This window comes from Coregonus clupeaformis, chromosome 8, assembly GCF_020615455.1.
Source record: "Coregonus clupeaformis isolate EN_2021a chromosome 8, ASM2061545v1, whole genome shotgun sequence".
NCBI lineage: Eukaryota > Metazoa > Chordata > Actinopteri > Salmoniformes > Salmonidae > Coregonus > Coregonus clupeaformis.
Window position 1 is genome coordinate 56,870,164 of NC_059199.1, and position 22,434 is coordinate 56,892,597.

At 43.0% G+C, this 22,434-nt stretch overlaps 1 protein-coding gene and 1 long non-coding RNA gene across 2 annotated transcripts in view; one reads left to right on the plus strand and one right to left on the minus strand.

Moving 5' to 3' along the window:
• Positions 1-6,037, plus strand: part of LOC121571997 (ectonucleotide pyrophosphatase/phosphodiesterase family member 2-like) — a 33,209-nt gene extending 27,172 nt beyond the window's left edge. The window contains exon 25 of the mRNA XM_041883841.2: positions 5,308-6,037. Within this exon, the coding sequence (XP_041739775.2) occupies positions 5,308-5,478 (171 nt within the window). The 3' untranslated portion in view covers positions 5,479-6,037. The remainder of the gene's footprint in view (positions 1-5,307) is intronic.
• Positions 6,038-19,005: 12,968 nt separating this feature from the next.
• Positions 19,006-21,066, minus strand: LOC121572938. The gene is made up of 4 exons (XR_006001935.2): positions 20,945-21,066; positions 19,678-19,829; positions 19,274-19,388; positions 19,006-19,137 (listed from the first exon to the last, which is right to left on the minus strand). It is a non-coding gene; the product is annotated as an uncharacterized LOC121572938 (long non-coding RNA).
• Between the last annotated feature and the right edge of the window lie 1,368 nt (positions 21,067-22,434).

The following is a 22,434-nucleotide window of genomic DNA, read 5'->3' on the forward strand; positions in this document are numbered from 1 at the left end:
TTAAAATTATAGACTGATCATTTCTTTGTCAGTGGGCAAACGTACAAAATCAGCAGGGGATCAAATACTTTTTTCTCTCACTGTAGTTACAGCTGTCTTCAGCTCTTGTCTCAGTTCTGTCACCACAGCATTGCACAGTAGGCTGCTGTATGAGTCTTGGTCAGGCGTCAGGCCTGAGTGTTGGAGGAAGACTGTCTCCATTCTTTCTGTGTAGTCACTCAATTTTTCATCAGTTCTCTGTTTGGTGGAATGGATTTTCTGCCAGTCTGTGCATTTGGGGAAAACAGCCTTTATTGCGGTAAAAACTGCATCCAGCTGGTCACCACGATCATCAACTGGTACATTGCGGTCCCACATGTGTTTATAGTCCTTCCATTTACATTTCAAGCAGTGGCGGAGTATTTCTTCCATTTCTCTGGTGGTGGGGTTGTTCATGGAGATGATTGCTTTTACCCCTTCATCAAACCTCACAGCATCCTTTGCTGGGTCAATGGCATCGCCCATTATTGCTTTTGTTTCGTCAACATCCCATGGTTTCTCCATTTCGAACATCCCACCTCCATTGGGGATGGGGTAGAGTATTATTGGAAACATTCCCTCAAGCTTCTTTTTGGAGGTTTTCTTTCTATCCTTCTGCTGTTTTTTTCTGCTTTGTCCTTCGTTGCTGCTCCTTTTATCTTTGTCTTGGCTACTTTCATCTTCATTCCTCCTGCTTGCGCTCCTTCTTGTTTCTCTGCTTTCTTCTTTTCTCTTAAGTTTATCCAGTTCTTTTCTGAGCTCTTCTAGCTCATCTTCTTCACTCTCCCTCTCCTCTGTTCCTCTCTGCTCGTTCGCTCTGGTCCTTGTTTTTGCTGTTAGCCTTCTGTCTTCAGCTCCAGCACCTGCAGCTCCTCCAACAGCTCCTAATCCCACGGCTCCTCCACCTGGCACAGGCCCAACCCCAACTGGGTTAGGAGGGGGTGGGAGGCCACCATCTCCGTCTGCTGGTGGAGGATTTGGCAGTGGCGGGTACAAGTGGGGCCCCATGCAAGGGTTCCCCTCAGAGAAAGGCCAGCCAGCCAGGCTTCTTTTTTTTTTTTATCTTCCTCTTTCTTCTCCGGTTCCACTTGCTTTACTATCAGTCCTCTTACAGCTTTATCTTTTGCATTTTCTGCTTCTCTCTCCCACTTTCTGAAATCGTCCCACTTCACTTAAACTTTCTTGTGTTTTCATTCTTTACTTTCAAGTTGGCCTCTCACTGACTCCATTCTTTCTGTACTCGGTGTCCCATCAACAGGGAAATATCCATCTGTCCATTTTGTCCAGTCTTCTGTTTGGTTCAGTACCCCCCTACCATTTTTTTTTGCCATTACACTACACAGCCCTTTTGGTTCCCAGCACGGATCCTCCATCCTACTCTTACTAGTTCCCTTTCCCATACTCAAACCCTTTGTTGAACTCTTTAGAAAAATATTCCAGCTTAACACGTCATCCCACACCAGGGCCAAACCCCTGTTCAGTTAATTAGTCAAGCACACAATACTCTCATCCACATTCACTTAGTACTATTCCTAAACACACTCAGTAATCTCCCTTATTACTCGTCGTTACCTCCTATGCATACATATGTATCTTCTGCAGTTCCTCTATAGTCCCCATAGTTGCCATAGTCTCTACAGCAGGGCACACCAACCCTGTTTCTGGAGAGCTACCGTCCTGTACGTTTTCACTCCAACCGAACCAGGGGGTCTGTAGTGACGCCTCAAACACTGAGATGCAGTGTCTTAGACCGCTGCGCCACTAGGGAGCCCATAGTCCCTGAGCATCTATAGTCCTAATAGCATCCATAGTCGCTATAGGCGTAGCATCTATAGTCCCTCAGCATCTACAGTCCCTCAGCATCCATAGTATCAATAGTTTATATAGTCATAAATGCTATGGTCTCTATAGACTCTATAGTCTTGCCACTTCCCATACATGTAGAATAGCACATTGTGTACCTAATTCTCAGTGGTTCCCCGACCACATAGACACTTCTCATCAATGCCTAAAATAATACCTTGTGCTATTATCAGTGGTTCTCAGACCATGTAGACACTTCTCATATAAATGCCTACAAACAATTGTCAGTGGGGCCTCTCCTGCCCTCACTCTTGCCTTCTCTTTAAGACTATGGACAATTGTCAGTGGGGCCTCTCTTGCCCTCACTGTAGAATTATCCTAAGACTAGTTCTAGCCTTATTCTAAGACTAGTGGTACCCTTCTTCTACATCTTTATGTTCAATTTTATTGGTTTTATAATTTGTATTTTATTTTTATACAAATTCATTTAAATTGACTTACTGAAATTCAGTAGACGTGTCCTTCAGAGGTTCGCGGATCAGGTATCTTCCCTCGGGCAGCTCACAGTAAAAGTCTGGTCTGGTCGGGTCCATGTCATCTTTGGTCAGATGGGAATTTCTCTTGCACGCCTTGACACGGAACGCGCCACTGGTGTTCCCTCACAGACCTTCACTGGGATCGGTTTGTGACGCCAGATTGTGGTGGAAATTCAACACCAGGGGCACCTGAAGTCAATCTTAAATGAATCACTCTTTATTATCAGCAAGCTGGAGAGGTTACAACAAACTCTGCACACTGTACAGGTCTATCAGAAACTCAGCTGAAGCGGTCCCAGCAGTTGTCTTATATACGGCTATACACAGACAAGTTAGATTTGCATGATTTAGCATAATTCATTCATCATTACCAGTGGCTCGCACATGTGACTGACCAATACCTCACGAGGCTCTCTCTTTCTCCAAGTTGAGACCTTGAAACTGAGATACCTTGGTTGTTCCCGTAGCAATATTCTGGGCGTACTGCCAAGTCGAGGATCAGTGATAGCGAGGATTCCTCCATATAGGATCAGTCAGTTACCTGCATGAACCCATCTAATTGGTTACAAGAAGTAGCATTGATTTTGATACACAAACATACAATTTCCCTTACAGCATCTCCTGGCTTCCACACATAGCCTACAAGCCATTTAAAAAAGTATAATAAATCCATGCAATATCCTACACCTTCGCAATAAATCCATTATTTAATTTAGACAGGTCTAAAGAAGCATGATATGAAGAAAATGTAGTCTATTTCAGAAGAAAATAATAGCATACTCTAAGTTGTCGTTATGTTAGGTCCTGATGTGGCTATGCCAAATGGCTGTGGGCTAAACTAGTTCATTAAGCAGACAAGATTTGCTTATAATTCCGTGGCATTATTTTATAGTATGACGAATACAATTGAACAAAGCTGAATAAAATATTAATATTTTCTCCAACTGATTTGAGGGAGTGTGCATATGCGGCTATTCTGTGTTGAGCGGTTAACAAAGAAATAGGTACTCCTATATGCTTAATTTAGAGTTATTAATGTAACTTCAGTTGTTCTACAAACGTTGGGCTATATGTTTTGATTTGTAATACATTGTAAGGCTGCATGATGATACTCTAATGATGATTTGAAAAAGTTGCTTGAAAGGCATGAGCTCTGCTTTGTTTTTTGCGCAGGCTGTACACACTCCAATAGTCTCTCATTCACAATTTGACAAGCACTGGATAATGCCTCAACTTTCACAGCGGCATCCCCTTTGTGGCCGTCATGCACCCTAAACAAATCCATGCCTTTTGCGGCCCGGAGTGCTGCGTTGTGCTCTTCTCCCTGAGTGTGCTGCGCAATCCGAAGCGTCTCTCACTCCCATTGCTCTCCGTCACATGATCGGGTCTTTCTCACAGGCTACAAGTGAAGACAGACACATCGGGGACGCAACTGTGCGCGTCCTTATCCAATTCCGAGGTGCATATTGAAGATATTGGAAGAACTGTCCATTTACTTTTCGTCAGCCAACAAGATGAGTAGGCCCTGCGAACAGCAAAACCACTAGCCTATGTCAATCTACTATCCCCCAAAGTACAAAAGTCGACCTATTCTATTCTGTTCGAGAATACGATAGATCCCAAATTAATACAACCACTAGCAACAATCATTTTTTATGCAATGTGGCTAACGCAACAGATCAGAACGTTTAGCTTAAATTGATGATAAACCAAACGCACATGTAAGCTATAAGCGCAAATGTTCCATTAGCGGAAAACACCATTATCAAAAGTGACCGCAAATGGAATTATGCATGTAATGCTTTTATTAAAAAGGTGCATTTTTGTGGTGAAAATGATCTTCCCTAAACTTGAAACTCACGCGCTGCTTTTATATGCCAGTTAGGCTCTACACCCCTTGTAAACCCGATTAATGTGCTTAATTTTAAGAAGTTATTTGGCCACTTTAGTTGTGATACAAACCTTATCAAAACATATAGGCCTATTGGCTAGACTACAAGAGGTGTGCCACTATGATTAGAAAAAGTTGCAAAAAAAAGGCATTGTTTCTTATGCTGGGCATCATTCACAAGTGATAGGCTAATATTGTCACCTATCAGACTATTCTTGATTTAATCTTTCCATATACTAAATAATATATGTGTAACATTTGTTTTGATTTAGAATGGACCATTATCATGCACCTGCATTGAAACAGGGGCAGGTGGAAAAAATACATGTAATCTATCCACTTAAGACACTTTTCCCTGTGGTTTATTTTCATGCCAGCCAGGAAACCTATAGTCATTTTGTAAATATAAGCAATGTGCTTAATATTAGGAAAGTTGAGAAATAAATATAGTAGGCCTAGCCTATAGAAAGCTGATGGGATCCTCCTCTTTTTAATAGCAGCCATCACTCTGTTTTCTCCCGCAATTCAATAGCCTATAGAAATGTTGCACAACATGAGCTCATGGGCTCTCATTAAGTGTTTGATTAGATTTCCGAACACGTTTGCATTGATGTCAGAGTGATTAGAGGGACAATAGGAGTGCTGAGTACCAGGCAGTTAGCAAGTTTGGTAGGCTACTAATGACCAGCAGCAGCATCAGAGCTTGGAGAAGACTAATTACCGTTACTAAACGGTCATGTGGAATTTGACTGCCTTCATGACTAGTGACCGCCGGTGTGGCAGTAATACAGTCACCGCAACAGCCCTACTTGTGACGGTCATATAGTGGGTTTCCTATGAATGCAGCTATGGTTGTTTCTGGTAATGTCATTGTAATTTCCGCGCTATCAAAATTGATGACCTTGTAACTCTGTGTGTAGTCTTTTGAAATGCTTTCTATAAATAATAAAAAGAGATTGAATGAGCCAGCTGATGATCATAATAATGTCAGAATTACATATGATTTATATTTAACACGCATACAAAAATTTATAATATTGTCTTGTGGTGGTCCTGCAGAGCTCAGAGGATGAGTCGCAGTGGGTGGAGGAGCTGCTGAAGCTGCACACAGCGCGGGTCAGAGACGTGGAGATCCTCACAGGCCTGGACTTGTACCGCTCCACCACCCTGAACTACACCCAGACCCTCTCCCTCAAGACCTACCTGCACACCTTCGAGAGTGACACCTAAAACAGACACAAACAAACTCACTCTCACTGTATCAATTTCCCTCTCTTCTCAATCTTCATACTGTGTTTCACTTCCCCTCTTTGTCTCCCCCCTCTCTGTCCCACTGGGCACAGATATCAATTCAACGTCTGTTACACGTTGGTTCAAAGTAATTTCATTGAAATGACGTGAAAAACAACGTTGATTCAACCAGTGTGTGCCCAGTGGGGGAGGGGGGGGGGACTCTCCCCCCCAGTACATCTCTGATCCTTAGGTGTATATTTTTATAGATTTTGTCATATTTATTATGTAGAGGATAATAATGCAGCCACTTCGTCACACTAATCCAGAGAGCTCTGGTGTTCGAAATAGGAGTGGAATTAGACTTTTGTTGTGTGTTGTTTGAGAGAAAGTGTTATGTCGTGAATGGAGTGTTGGTTTGGGGAAGTGGAGGAATGGGTTGGATTAGGTTAATGGATGCTTTTGGTTGCAGGAAGATGTCGTATCCAGTGGTGGAAAAAGTAGCCAAATTTCATACTTGAGTAAAAGTAAAGATACCTTAATAGAAAATGACTCAAGTAAAAGTGAAAGTCACCCAGTAAAATACTACTTTAGTAAAAGTCTAAAAGTATTTGGTTTTAAATATACTTAAGTATCAAAAGTAAAAGTATAAATCATTTCTAATTCTTTATATTAAGCAAACCAGGCGGCACCATTTTCTTGTTTTGAAAATGTACGGATAGCCAGGGGTACACCAACATTCAGACATAATTTACAAATGAAGCATGTGTGATTATTGAGTACGCCAGATCAGAGGCAGTAGGGATGACCAGGGATGTTCTCTTGATAAGTGCGTGAATTGGACAATTTTCCTGTCCTGCTAAGTATTCAAAATGTAACCAGTACTTTTGGGTGTCAGGGAAAATGTATGGAGTAAAAAATGACATTATTTTCTTTAGGAATGTAAAAGTAAAAGTTGTCAAAAATATAAATAGTGAGGTAAAGTACAGATACCCCAAAAAACTACTTAAGTAGTACTTTAAAGTATTTTTACTTAAGTACTTTACACCACTGGTCATATCTATTAATACTGCACAGTGATGATTTGCTATAGCCTGAAGTGTCTTTGTAATTGGTGTGAAGACTTTATTGCCACTTCCTACACTTACATAAGGTTTACATAAAGATGATATAACAAATGTTATAATCAGTCAAGATACCAATGACAACTTTCTGTAATACTTTATTGGTGTCACAAAGTGTTGTTCAGGTTAGCTAACAGGCTAGTGGTGTGCATTGGTGTTATGGGTGTTATAAGGGCTAAGTCAGTTGTTATAAGCTCTTATAACTGTGTTATAACATAACTTTAACAACTGGTATATGATGTTTATGACAGTGGAGTCAAGTGCAGTGTTTGGCTTTGCGCGTACTGTACTAAATCTACTACTGATGGTGGCCCTGCCTGCAGCACAAAGTCCTACAGATGCAGCACAATTAACAAACATTTTCATGTCACTTAATACAACCTCCATTGATGGCCTCAGATGGTTGACATACTGTATGTTGATGGTATCTGGTTATGTTTTTCCCTTCTAAATTGTGTATTATTAACATGTGGTCCCATGTAGCTCAGTTGGTAGAGCATGGCGTTTGCAACGCCAGGGTTGTGGGTTCGTTTCCCACAGGGGACCAGTATATAAAAAAAAGAAGAAATGTATGCACTCACTAACTGTAAGTCGCTCTGGATAAGAGCGTCTGCTAAATGACTAAAATGTAAAGATGTGGCAAGGTTCTGATCAGAATAAATTCTTATAATGTTGCAGATGAGCATTTGAGTAATTTTTGCTTCAATAACTATTAAATCAAAATAACTGGTTATACAGAAGGAAGCCTGGCGTGCCAAAAATAGTTCCAAATTGATGTTTTGTATAGAGAAATTGGAGAGCACCATCTTGTCAATAATTGAACCTTGGCTGTAGTATTTGGAGTTAGACAAATGTTTAAGAAGTGTGTTTTCTTATGCTATACTTAAGCAATAAGGCACGAGGGGGGGAGGGGGGGGGGGTGGTATATGGCTAACATACCATTGCTAAGGGCTGTTCTTAGGCACGACGCATCCCCAGCTCAATGTAACATCGATAGCTTTAGGCTACTACATAAGACTCAAATTCTCCCTGTACCCATCATGACGTTTCTACAACCTAGCCTATGAATGAAAGTTTACAACGTAGGTGCACAGGTCGAGAGAATTTTGAGTAATCAAGGTGACAGACAGTGACACATTGAATACTTCCTTGCACATTCTTGCCTACGTCTAGCGTATCTAGGGTGTAATCATTAGATCAACAGTTGCAAACAAGAGTTTCTATTGGACTAATTCAGGTATGTTTATCCCAGTTTCGTTCATTTGCTTCCGTTTAAGAAATGTTTTTCAACAGAATCGGCGCGTTGGATACGCCCCTGATCACACGCAAACACAGTTCACTTTCATAGCAGCCACATACAAACAGGTCGTTGTATACAGTGAGGGAAAAAGGTATTTGATCCCCTGCTGATTTTGTGCGTTTGCCCACTGACAAAGAAATGATCAGTCTATAATTTTAATGGTAGGTTTATTTGAACAGTGAGAGACAGAATAACAACAAAAAAATCCAGAAAAATGCATGTCAAAAATGTTATAAATTGATTTGCATTTTAATGAGGGAAATAAGTATTTCACCCCTCTGCAAAACATTACTTAGTACTTGGTGGCAAAACCCTTGTTGGCAATCACAGAGGTCAGACGTTTCTTGTAGTTGGCCACCAGGTTTGCACACATCTCAGGAGGGATTTTGTCCCACTCCTCTTTGCAGATCTTCTCCAAGTCATTAAGGTTTCGAGGCTGACGTTTGGCACAGATTTTCTATGGGATTAAGGTCTGGAGACTGGCTAGGCCACTCCAGGACTTGATTACTCAAAATTCTCTCGACCTGTGCACCTACGTTGTAAACTTTCATTCAAATACTTTCTTTCAAATACTTTTTTTTCACCATCATTCAAAAGGTTGGGGTCACTTAGACATTTCCTTGTTTAAAAAAATAATAATAAAAAAATCCATTAAAATAACATCAAATTGATCAGAAATACAATGTAGACATAGTTAATGTTGTAAATGGCTATTGTAGCTGGAAACGGCTGATTTTTTATGGAATATCTACATAGTCGTACAGAGGCCCATTATCAGCAACCATCAGTCCTGTGTTCCAATGGCACGTTGTGTTTGCTAATCCAAGTTTATCATTTTAAAAAGCTAATTGATCATTAGAAAACCCTTTTGCAATTATGTTAGCACAGCTGAAAACTGTTGTGCTGATTAAAGAAGCAATAAAACTGGCCTTCTTGAGACTAGTTTAGTATCTGGAGCATCAGCAATTGTGGGTTCGATTACAGGCTCAAAACTTTCTTCTGAAACTCGTCAGTCTATTCTTGTTCTGAGAAATGAAGGCTATTCTATGTTAGAAATTGCCAAGAAACTGAAGATCTCGTACAACGCTGTGTACTACTCCCTTCACAGAACAGCGTAAACTGTCTCTAACCAGAATAGAAAGAGGAGAGGGAGGCCCCGGTGCACAACTGAGCAAGAGGACAAATACATTTGAGTGTCTAGTTTGAGAAACAGGTGCCTCACAGGTCCTCAACTGGCAGCTTCATTAAATAGTACCCGCAAAACACCAGTCTCAACATCAACAGTGAAGAGGCGACTCCGGGATGCTGACCTTCTAGGCAGAGTTGCAAAGAAAAATACATATCTCAGACTGGCTATCTCAGACTTCATCTTTTCTTTTTATTGGCCAGTCTGAGATATGGCTTTTTCTTTGCAACTCTGCCTAGAAGGTCAGCATATTTTTCTCCCCAATTTTGTGGTATCCAATTGGTAGTTACAGTCTTGTCCCATTGCTGCAACTCCCGTATGGACACGGGAGAGGCGAAGGTCGAGAGTCGTCCGTCCTCCGAAACACAACCCAACCGAGCCGCACTACTTCTTGACACAGTGCCCGCTTAACCCGGAAGCCAGCCACACCAATGTGTCAGAGGAAACACTGTACACCTGGCGACCGAGTCAGCGTGCATTGCACCCGGCCCACAATAGGAGTTGCTAGTGCGAGATGGGACAAGAACATCCCTGCCGGCCAAACCCTCCCCTACCCTGGACGACGCTGGGCCAATTGTGCCAAGTGCCTTAGACCACCGCACCACTCGGGAGGCAAAAGGGTTTTCTAATGATCAATTAGCCTTTAAAATGATAAACTTGGATTAGCAAACACAACGTGCCATTGGAACACAGGACTGATGGTTGCTGATAATGGGCCTCTGTACGCCTATGTAGATATTCCATAAAAAATCTGCCGTTTCCAGCTACAATAGCCATTTACAACATTAACAATGTCTACACTGTATTTCTGATCAATTTTATGTTATTTTAATGGACAAAAAATTTGCTTTTCTTTCGAAAACAAGGACATTTCTAAGTGACCCCAAACTTTTCAACGGTAGTGTAATTCCTTCTCGCATCTATCTACGTGCTCTCCTCCTCACCATTTCCCTTCATTTGTGGACTTCAGCGCACAACACATCAGCTGTCTGTGACCAGGCGAAAAATATTTTCCAAGCCAAACCTTCATATCATGACCGCTAAACGCTACACACAGCCTACATCATTGTCACGTCATAGTCAACATAGCTACTAGAACTAACGCGTTAGTAAACCCGCTACAATCATGCAGTACAGTGTACAGTAAACAGTTTTACAGTTTCACCGGTGGGCCCTGGTGGCAATAAATTAATAAATCCTAAAGCTTACCTTGACTTGGAAGAGTTGCAGTGTTGGATAGCCATAGCCAGCTAGCTAACATAGCATCATTTTCTGGGTGTTTGAGTAGGCTAAACTAGCTAGCTGCATTCTACACTAGCTAAATAAGTGAAAGTAAACAAATATATACTACAAAATATAGCTCGCTCTCTCTCTCTATACCATGGTGTTACCCTACAGAGTGCTGCTGAGGCTACTGTAGACATTCATTGCAAAACAGTGTGTTTTAATCAATTATTTGGTGATGTGGAATATATTTAGTATAGTTTTATCTAAAAAGGATAACTTTTTTATGTTTCACTATTTGAATATTTATAAAATTCACTGAGGAGTATGGTCCTTCCTGTCACGCCCTGACTCAGGGGACGTTTATATGTTGAGTCAGGGTGTGTAGTTTCTATGTTGTGTTTTTCTATGTTTAGTTCTAGATCGTTTAGATCTATGTTGGCCAGGGTGGTTCCCAATCAGATGCAGCTGTAGCTTGTTGTCTCTGATTGGGGACCATACTTAGGCAGCTTGTTGGCACCTGTTAGTTGTGGGATCTTGTTCTGAATAGGTTTGTAGTGTGTACCTTGAGACTTCACGTATCGTTTGTGTTGTTGTTTTGTCGTGTGTTCAGTACTTAAATAAACATGTACGCTTATCACGCTGCGCCTTGGTTCAACCAATCATTAAACAATCGTGACAGAAGATCCCACCAATCCTGGATCAAGCAGCGTGATGAGGAGAGAGGATGGACTTGGGAGGAGATGAGCGAGAGTCTGGCAAGAGGGATGGAGGCCATGATCACGGGGGAGAGACAAGCCCCAAAACATTTTAGGGGGGGGGCTCACGCCGTGGACGACGAGGCAGCAGGAGGCCGCGATAGAGCGGTTCAGCCGTTTAGCAGAGGAGGCAGCCAGATTAAGGGGGTCAGTGGTGCAGAGGGAGCAGAAGGAAAGTGTAGAAGGAACGGCGAGAGGAGCTGGTTAGGCAGCAGAAGGAGCGGGGGTTAATGAAGGAACCCAGTCCCGCTCCTCGCACCAATCGAGTGGTGCGTGTCGCCAGTCCGGTCCGGCCCGTTCCTGATTCCCGCACTAAGCCAGTGGTGGGTGTTCCCAGTATGGTTCGGCCCGTTCCTGCTCCTCGCATCAAGCCAGTGGTGCGCATCGCCAGCCCGGTCCGGCCTGTTCCTGCTCCCCGCACCAGGCCAGTGGTGCGCGTCGTCAGCCCAGTCCGGCCCATTCCTGCTCCCCGCACCAGGCCGTGGTGCGCGTCGCCAGTCCGGTACGGCCCGTTCCTGCTCCCCGCACCAAGCCAGTGGTGCGCGTCATCAGCCCAGTCCGGCCCGTTCCTGCTCCCCGCACCAAGCCAGGGGTGCGCGTCGTCAGCCCAGTCCAGCCCGTTCCTGCTCCCCGCACCAAGCTAGTGGTGTGTGTGTCCAGTCCGGCACGGCCCGTGCCTGTTCCACCGGTGCCTGGTCCGGCACCGGTCAGCTGCTCCACTCCGGAGCCAGAGCAATCCGCTCCACCGGGGTCCAGTCCCGCTCTGGTCAGCGGCTCCACTCCGGAGCCAGAGCAGTCCGCTCCACCGGTGCCTGATCCAGTTCCGGTCAGCGGCTCCACCCCGGAGCCAGAGCAGTTCGATCCACCGTCGTCGGGTCCAGCTCCAGTCAGCGGTTCCAGTCCAGACCCAGACGTCAGCCCCTCTCCAGGTTCGGGGTCTCCCACACCAGGGTCCAGACAGGGCGTGGTACTTCGTGGGAGGAAGGAGAGAGGAAGCAGCGCGCCAAGGTCCAGACCAGACCAGGGGCGCAACGGGGAGGTGGAGAGAAAGTGGTGGTTACACCCGGAGCCGGATCCGCCTCTTGAGGCGGAATGCCCACCCGGCCCCTACCCTGTTAGGTTTATGTGGCGCGGTCGGAGTCCGCACCTTTGGGGGGGGGGGTACTGTCACGTGTATGTGTATATTTCGTGTTGTGTTTATTTCTATGTTTAGTTTCTAGATCGTTTAGATCTATGTTGGCCAGGGTGGTTCCCAATCAGAGGCAGCTGTAGCTCGTTGTCTCTGATTGGAGACCATACTTAGGCAGCCTTTTGGCACCAGTCAGTTGTGGGATCTTGTTCCGTGTGAGTTATGTTATTTTGTCTACCTTGGACTTCACGGTTCATTTGTTGTTTTGTCGTGTGTTCAGTACGTAAATAAATATGAATACATATCACGCTGCGCCTTGGTCCTTCTCGTTAATGAACGATCGTGACACTCCCCTTCCTCCTCTGAGGCACCTCCACTGATACATACACAAACATATACAGGTTTTTGGAGAGGCGTGGGGAGCAGCCACACTGGGCGCCTGAGGAGCTGTTGTTGTGAGGGGTTAAGTGTCTTGCTCAAGGGCATAACGGCAGGCAATGGCATCTAGGATTTGATTATAGCAACCTTCCGGTTGCCAGCTCAGTTCCCGCCAGATTTTTCCCGTCGGACCCGAGATTCGAACTGGCAACACACGGTTATTGGCTTGCCTCTCTAACCGCTAGCCCTCTGCAATCAGATCTGAACAATGTGAAATCAGAGTTGTAAAATGTTTGTCCAGTCTTCCCTGTTAATCGTTAGCTTTTCCTGTAAAGCTTCATATCAGGTGAGTTCTGGACAGGTTCCCAAAGCTGTCAATTGATCTCTTGCATTTTACCGGGGCAGAAAGAGGTCCCCTCTTCTGACAATAAGTTACTTCCCCACACTCATGGCGTTCCATAGTTCACCTTTGTGGTGATTCCTCCGGTTCTCTCTGTGTGTGTAGTAGAACCCTGTGTTGACTGTGTTTAGAACTGGACAGCTCTCAGGTATGGGGATAAGCAAGGAGTTGCAGAGAAGGAAGACTATTGTCATAAGTGCATCCAACATCCAGCTTCTTTTGAATGTTTCACTAATGGAAATGTTGTATAATGAGACATGGGTAACACTAAACCTAAAGCCTGCAGGAGATATGTATCATGATGCAGTCATAATGTATTGTAAGACTTATGTCTTATGATCATCTCATAGTAATCTTAACTATACTGAACTCAAATATAAATGCAACATGTAAAGTGTTGGTCCCATGTTTCATGAGCTGAAATAAAAGATCCCATAAATGTCCCATACGTACAAAAAGTGTATTTCTTTCAAATGCACAAATTTGTTTACATCCCTGTTAGTGAGCATTTCTCCTTTGCCAAGATAATCCATCCACCTGACTGGTGTGGCATATCAAGAAGCTGATAAAAAGCAGGATCATTACACAGGTGCACCTTGTGCCGGGGACATTGAAAGGCCACTCAAAAAATGTGCAGTTTTGTCACACAACACAATGCTACAGATGTCTCAAGTTTTGAGGGAGCATGCAATTGGCATGTCCACCAGAGCTGTTGCCAGAGAATGTAATGTTCATTTCTCTGCCGTAAATCGCCTCCAGCGTCGTTTCAGAGAATTTGGCAGTACGTCCAACCGGCCTCACAACCGCAGTCCACATGTAACCATGCCACCCCAGGACCTCCACATCCGGCTTCTTCACCTGCGGGATCGTTTGAGGGGGGAGGGGTGCTGAGGAATATTTCTGTCTGTAATAAAGTCCTTTTGTGAGGAAAAACTCATTCTGATTGGCCTGGCTTGGCACCCCAGTGTGTGGGCCTGGCTCCCAAGCGGGTAGGCCTATGCCCTTCCATGGCTGCACCCCTGCTCAGTCATGTGAAATCCATAGATTAGGGCCTAATGAATTTATTTATATTGACTGATTTCCTTATATGAACTGTAACTCAGTAAAATCTTTGAAATTGTTGCATGTGGCGTTTATATTTTTGTTCAGTGTAAATATTTTCGTATTGTGTCTAGTGCATTTACATGTGTTACTGTAGTTCACAAAAGAACACAACTCTCTAATCAACTGAATGCTTCTATCAGGTTTGAGTAGAACAGTAATTAGAGAATATTCTCACCCATAACCTTGTCATTATAGATTTCGCTCACTGCCAGTTACCAGGGCCTGAGAGCAGGAACCTACAGTATTTCTGGCCTGGCTCAAATGTCAAAATTAATGTCCGTTTTCTGGACATCAATGGGTAATATAGTCACAAATGAATGATCTTGTTTCTCATATAAGCTTTATTTTCCTTGGATGATAAGAACTGTCCTTATATATCTGCATGTCCTTCACTTAATTTCAACAAAATACATTTTGATGAGAGGGTCTTCACGCTCCTGAAGTGGCTTCAGTTGCCAGATAATGAGAGGGAACTGCCCCATTTAACTTGCACTTTAAAGATAGAGGCATCCCAGCTACTAGCATGTATTTATCAGCTTGCTTATCAGAGATTTCTCTGTAACCTTCAAGCCTAAAGTGCATCGTGTATAATGTCATGGTGTATAACAATTGTTGTCCCTGCAGGCCCGATTTATTCACGTTGTACCTCAAGGAGCCGGTCAAGTCGGGGCACAGCTTTGGTCCCGTCAGTGGAGGGGTAACGTCAATAGGAAAACAACTAGGATGCATCTCAATAGTCTGAAATTACTTCATCTGGAATAAACTGAAATAACTTGACAAGAGAAGGCAAACTACCGGTTGCCATCCACCATATTGCTTTCCCATGCCCTGTGTTCTCAGATCAGTGCATATGAAGGGAAGGAGAAGAGGTGAGGAAGCGACATCAGACCATTGAGATAGCTCTGGTGCAACAACCTTACAACAACCTGCAGGTCAAAGCAGGTTCAGGATTGTTACGCTTATTATCTGAAACAATAGTTTTATCTACCATTCGAGAGTTTGGTACAATAAGGTTCTATCTGCATTTAGTTATTGACATAGCCTTGTTCTGTTCAATGTTCTCTACCTAAATAGTACTCTAAATGCCCCAATTCATGTTGTTAAGTTCAAAAGAATACAATATAAAAATCGCTGACACCATTCAAACCAATGAGGGTTCGGAATTTTAAAGCCAATTATCTCAGAATCATATTTTTTCAGATATAATCTTATAGTTCCAAGCTCTCACATTGATAAGATACAATTCAGATGCTCTAACGTACTTTGATGGAATGGTCCATAAATCTTTATTAATAAAATAACCAGTGCTTGACTTGGGCAGGAGTTCACCGGAGCTTGAGCTCCTGCACCTCTTACAGAATATAAGCTTAAAACTATTGCTGAGTTCCTGCACCTAAATATATACAGTACCGGTACACAAAATGAGTACTGGCACCTAAGACTGCCGCCTCAAAGGTGTTGTTTGATTCCCTTCAAGAACTAAACAGCAAGAGGTCATGATATACTGCTTTGTTGTAATGTAATCCAAAAAGGTTCACTTCTTGTGTTTAGGTCAGGCATGTTTCGAAACGACCATCTGTTTGTTCTCGTAACTGCTTTTAACGTGCTTTTATAGCACCCCCATCAACCTCTGACACAACTCTCATTTACACAACATATAACGTGCTGTATACAACACACGGCTTAGATTTCATGGTGTATGCCGTATTATATACACATCTTTGCATTTTTAGTTTTGAGATGCCTGAAAACATACTGCATGCTCACTGAATGTCATCCTATGCAAAATATACTGGGCGTACAAAACATTGGAACATATCTTTTTGTGCTGTCATGACAACTCCTATGGTCTTTGTTTGGCAAGACAATGACCAAAGGAGTTGTCATGACAGCACAGACAGGTCTGGTGCAAGGCTACCTACTAGCTGAATCTGTTCCTCTGATACAACTCCAGTACATTTCATCACCAGTCACATCAACCCAGCATGTCCCTTCACCAACCTCCACTCCAGACAACACCAGAACCTTGTCGTCCTCATATCGTGATTGGCAGTTGTGTATGTGTTCTAGAAAATGGTCCCCGGTGGTCAGAACAGCCTTCTACTGCAGCCACTGCTGTCTGACACAGAGTTTAAGGTGACGGTCACCCCGGTCTATGCCGACAGAGACGGCACCGGTGTCAGCCGCATAATAATAATAATAATAATATGCCATTTAGCAGACGCTTTTATCCAAAGCGACTTACAGTCATGCGTGCATACATTTTTGTGTATGGGTGGTCCCGGGGATCGAACCCACTACCTTGGCGTTACAAGCGCCGTGCTCTACCAGCAGAGCTACAGAGGACTACAGAGGACCGCATGGGACGCACCTGTAAGTCTGTCTGCATGACCTTCTCTCCATGGTGACACGGACTCTGAGCTATATGTCCTGTTCTGTTTGGGACAATGAAAGCTCTGTGCTTCTGTATTCTTCTTTCAGGTGGAATATGAACTTTAAATATATACACTGAGTGTACAAAACATTAAGAACACCTGCTCTTTCCATGACATAGACTGAATAGGTGAATCCAGGTGAAAGCTATGATCCCTTATTGATGTCACTTGTTAAATCCACTTCAATCAGTGTAGTTGAAGGGGAGGAGACAGGTTAAAGAAGGATTGTTAAGCCTTGAGACAATTGAGACATGGATTGTGTATGTGTGTCATTCACAGGGTGAATGGACAAGGCAAAATAATTATTTAAGTGCCATTGAATGGGGTATGAAGGAAAAATTAAGCTTAAGGACAATTTTGTTAGACAACTGTACTGTGTGCTTTAAAGCTTGAGGAAGGAGAGTATGGGGGAGGATCACTTGGATGCTAATATATACAGTATGTCTTGTATAATAGAGAAGCTTGCCAAGAAAACTCAGTAGAGAGGAGCATGCTGATCTGAACCAGATGCTCCTATATAAGCTAAAATGTATTTATGTCTTAGAGAGTCCAATGCTGGCTATGTCCAGAAAAGGTCTCCCCTGCGCAGGTCACTATTGAATAAACCCTGGGTGAATGCTTAACAGTTTTCTCGAATACAAGAGCTGATTTTTCCGCAACAGTACTAGGTGCCAGGCACACTGGTTTTAGGGTGTCAAGAACTGCAATGCTGCTGGGTTTTTCACACTCACTAGTTTCCCATGCGTATCAAGAATGGTCCACCACCCAAAGGACATACAGCTAACTTGACTCAACTGTGGAAGGCATTGGAGTCAACATGGCAAACAACGCTTTCGACACCTTGTAGAGTTCTGTTTTACACCTGTTATATCCTGTACATGCGACAAATAAACTTTAATTCGATTTTATCTCAAACATATATAGTATGTGGTGTGCATAGTAACATTGTCCATGTGAAACCCTTACAGACGTGTTGGAGATCTCCCCATCTCAGAACAATGGAAGTCATGGCAGTATGAACCATCTCCTGAGGACTCACTGGCACACTCCCATATACCCCGTGGAGCAGACAACCCCCGGGCAGTGCCCTCTGGTGATCCTTGATCCTATAGATACCCTGGGCTGCACATTGTTTATTAATTTGTGAACATTTCTAAATACATAATTCCACTTTGACATCATGGGATATTGTGTGTAGGCCAGTGACAAAAAAAATCTTTATTTAACTCATTTTAAATTCAGGCAGTAACATCACAAAAATCTGAAAAGGTCAAGGGGTGTGAATACTTTCTGAAGGCACTGTAGTATAATGAATCCTAGCAGTCTTGTGCAATATCGAAAACAAACTTTTAACTGATATCTGTCAACTCACTTTCAGTGGCCACTGTTGAGCAGAAGCACACGTTGTTTGGGAGACTAAAAATGCTGCAACCCAATGATGACTACTATATCATCCAGACTTTGTCAATGCCTCTAGCAAGAGATCCCTCATGCCAGTCTGGAACTCATTCACTGTGGACAAACCTGTAAGAGTTCCATGTCATTTCATCTAAAGTCCATCATTTTTACAAATCAAGTGTAACTGATCAAGTGTAATTTGTTAGCCACATTCATTTGAACTCTCAGTTAGGTCTAACTGTGATATGTGAATGTCATGACAGTGTGTTCACATGATCTATTCTTTAGTCAAACATGAGCTATGATGAGTAAACAAACTTCTCAGAGATCATCCCCAGAAGCTAACTTTACTTGAAGTCTCTCAAGGGGAACTGCACCCGCTGATTTGGCCTCGTTTTTTGGCTTGCTCCTCAAGAAATTGTGGTGGCCATGACAGAAGCCAAACGTGAGTTGGCTTGGGGGTGCGGTTTAATGTGGGTGTTTCTTGGGTGTCCCCTCTAGCTCAGTTGGTAGAGCATGGCGTTTGCACCGCCAGGGTTGTGGGTTCGTTTCCCACGGGGGGCCAGTATGAAAATGTATTCACTCACTAACTGTAAGTCGCTCTGGATAAGAGCGTCTGCTAAAATGTAAATGTGTTTCCTTGCCACTACCAAGACACACCCATCTGTCAGAATGTTGCCTGCAGCGGTTTCCCCACATTCAATTACAACAAAGAAACCTCCCACAGGTTGCTGAATTTATGTAGATATTCTAAACTAAGTGTTTTGTTAACTTTCACATGTAGTAACCGGCCCATGTAGAATAAACAACCCTTTACATAATACCATTGAAGCAGTGTTCTGCTAATATAACAATGTGCACCTTTCACCTTTCATTGTCATTCTCAGCCGACACAGATACTGTGCCTATCGACATGTGGTCTGGTGGTAATGGAGCAACCTTGGCAAACATGTCAGAGTGGTCATACCTTCCTGTGTGGTGTCTCGTATACAACAGTTCCCTGATCCTGGTGCAGAATGTACCGGGTTTCTCCCTCCCAATATTGACTGATACCATTCAATAAAATAAAATAAATACATTACAAGTAAAAGTTGTGTCTAGTAACATCTTAATGCCGAGTGGCACGTCTCTCTCCATTTAGAGACATTAGTATCAAGCCTCTGTTGGTCAGGTCTCCATCACATCATCTTGCAAGTCTCCAAGTGCTGGCTCCATAGATGCATCTGTGAACACATACACAGTCACTGTTCCACTGTTCTATTACTTTTCTATTGCCAATGGCAGTTAGAATAGGTTTTACAGTATCTGACAAAGAAACATATACTATGTTGAAGTTTGAACAGGTCAGACTAAACCTACTTAATTCTGGTCTCCCCATCAACGACTGTTGGTGGGCAGGCAAGAGGTGAGGCTGGAGGTGAGGTTTTGATGGGCATGGCAGCGTAGAGCAGCTCCTGGCCCCTCATCAAAGTTACTGGTCGGTCACAAACACACACACAGAGCACGGATTACATTATCAATGGTGGTTATGATTAGTATGGTGGAACCAACCTGATCACTGCATTCACCTTTCTATTTCACTTCAGATATCACGAAATGTGAAGTGAAATAGAATGGTAAATGCAGCGATCAGGCTAGTTCCACCAGGGTAGGTGATGAAGGTGAATTGGGACAAAACTCTAAACTGTTTTGACCTTCGACAAGGTCAAATGTCACCAAACTAATTCAAGTGTCCTCCCTCTTCCATTTATAGAAATGCTCACAGCGAGGGCATGTCTGCGTGATGCTGAGGGTCCCCTTGCTGGTCTATGTTGCATGTTTAGCTTCAAACTGGAATCTCTCGAACAACTGCAGCAGGCAATCCTCATAAATAATGTACTTCCTCATCTTATGAGGTGGTGTTGACTGGAAGGGCCTGTGACAGGGTGATAAAATGGACAGCCAAATGGTAAATTGCATTTTGTTATAAAGGACAAAGCTTTTAAATAATGCACTTCACAACCAAAATGACCCTACTACTTGTATCTGCTTGGCTGGGTAATTAACCTACTAGTTTATCAAAGCAGGTATTTTTTTATACAACTTTTCACATACCACACATTACAGTAGTCGATGAAGCCGTCTGTGTCATTAGGGCAGTAACTAGGGTCAAGCTAATTCTAGGTCGTCACTAGTTTCCACAGCCACAAAGTCATAAAGGCCGCCTAGTTGTACAATTACTCTTCTTAAAATGTGATTTCAAACATAACCTAATTATTATTATTATTATTATAACCCGAACCTTAACCACACTGATAACCCTAACCTTAAATCAAGACCAAAAAGCTAATTTTAGTTATGTTTTTTTAAAATGCAAAATAACCAATTTGTGGCTGTGGTAACTAGTGGAAACGCTAATTCTATGTTTTACAGAAGTAGACAGAACGTGGCTCCGGATTGGATTAGATTTAGGCCGGTGACGTTACATTTGGTTGCTTCTAGTTCACTGTATTAATCAGACTCAGACATAATAACAATAATATGCCATTTAGCAGACGCTTTTATCCAAAGCGACTTACAGTCATGCGTGCATTCATTCTTATGTATGGGTGGTCCCGGGGATCGAACACACTACCCTGGCATTACAAGCGCCATGCTCTACCAATTGAGCTACAGAGGACCACATGAGTTAGCTACCACCATAGCTGCATCCATTATTTCGTTTTGCCATAGACAATACAGAATACACTTGTATGATCTACGAACTAACTTGCAAAAGACTTGTAAGCTAAAGTTAGCTAGCCTGTAGCTAGAGCATTATAAAATGATAATGTTACATAACCAGCAGTATCTTTATCATTATCTAGCTAGCTAGCTACGCTGTTAGCTAAAACATTAGCTAGCCTGCCTTGCTAGCTAACGTTAGCTAGACTCGCTTTATTAAAAGATAGCAACCTAGCTACATAACCAGCAAGAACATTATCTAATATCGTTAGCTAAATTATACCAGAGAGGTCATTATATTCCAATATCTCTGGTTATAGTACTCACCACCAACGGTTGTTGCACACACATAAAGCTAGCGTTACTTGTGCAGACTTGGGGACCGACGAACTCCAAGCACCTATTCCGACCACATATTTGGGTCCTTCCGCAGGGCATGCAAGCAATAGGTAAATCCATATAGGGCCCGTGATCCTTTGAACACATTGGGAGCGATGAAGCCCCATTCAATGAAGGGAAGCAAAGTGGGCAGAGTGGCGATTTGCACGTGGAGTTTGGCAAAAGCGAGCATGATTTGTTGACATAATTGTAATCCAAACCCAACCTTCATTTACTTTATGACCAAAATGATCCTAATTACACTTTGTAGTCAATTGTGAATGTTTCTGACTCATATTGATGACACATCGGCCGTTTTGAAAGTGATTAGTTACTTTTTAGGGGCAGTAGCTCTATAAGGGAAGTGTGGAATGTAAATTGACAAACAAAGTACAGAGGTCATCCTTGTCAAAAACGCCTTGGGGAAGATCAAAGGTTCCTCTTTTCATATTGTCTACTCCAATGCTCTTCTTGCTTCCCTTGGATATTTTGAAAATGATGTGGAGAGTGGACACGAGGAATTTTGTCATTAATCATAAATATTATTTCCACCTCTGTAGGTAAACATGGACCCTTTGCCAGGAGTCACACCAGACTGTCTGAGGGTTGATGTCCGCATCTCTGCTGATAAAAGTCCCAGATGTGACTAATATGCTCCAGCCGGGAACATCACCCACGGTTTCCTCTACCCTCCCAGTACGTGGGATGATTTTACATCTATACTTTCAAAGACACTAGTCTTGAGCAAACAGAAGAAGCCTGAGACATCAACAATAACAAAGTCTACGTTCCACCCCCTTACAGGAGTAGTTCACTATTTTACAACTAGATGTTAGATGGTTCTTCACCCTGAAAGTAGTCTATGGGCCAAGAGAAACTATAATCCATGGTTCAGTTTTCTTTAAAAAGCAGCTAAAACTTCAGCTAACCTTAGCCACCACAAGCAAACAATCAATGGAAGTGATGGGGGCTTGTGAGCTTGTAAAAAAATAAATATGTCTAAATCACCTGAAATCAATTCAAATCAACTCCATATTTGGTGTGATGTTACTTAAAGGTGATTTGGCCATAAAAAATAAAAAAACTCACATGCCCCCATCACTTCCATTGATTGTTAGCTTGTGGTGGCTAAAGTTAGCTGAAGTTTGTATTGGCTGTTTAAAACCTCGTAAATGTAAATACATGTCATCTAAAATGTAATCTACGTAATCCCCGGGGCGTTCCAACGTGTCTTCGTTTGGGCACATATGGAACAGGAGTGACGTAGCGGGAGACATCAGAAGCCAAGATGGGCCACCAGTAATTTTGGGCTAGAGAATGCAGGCTGCGCGTAATACCAGAGTGCCCTGCCGTAAGGGTGGTGTGCGCCCAGATCAGCAGGCGTCATGGACACTGGTGGGTACATACACACGCTCCGGAGGGGCGTTGGCAGGCGCTGG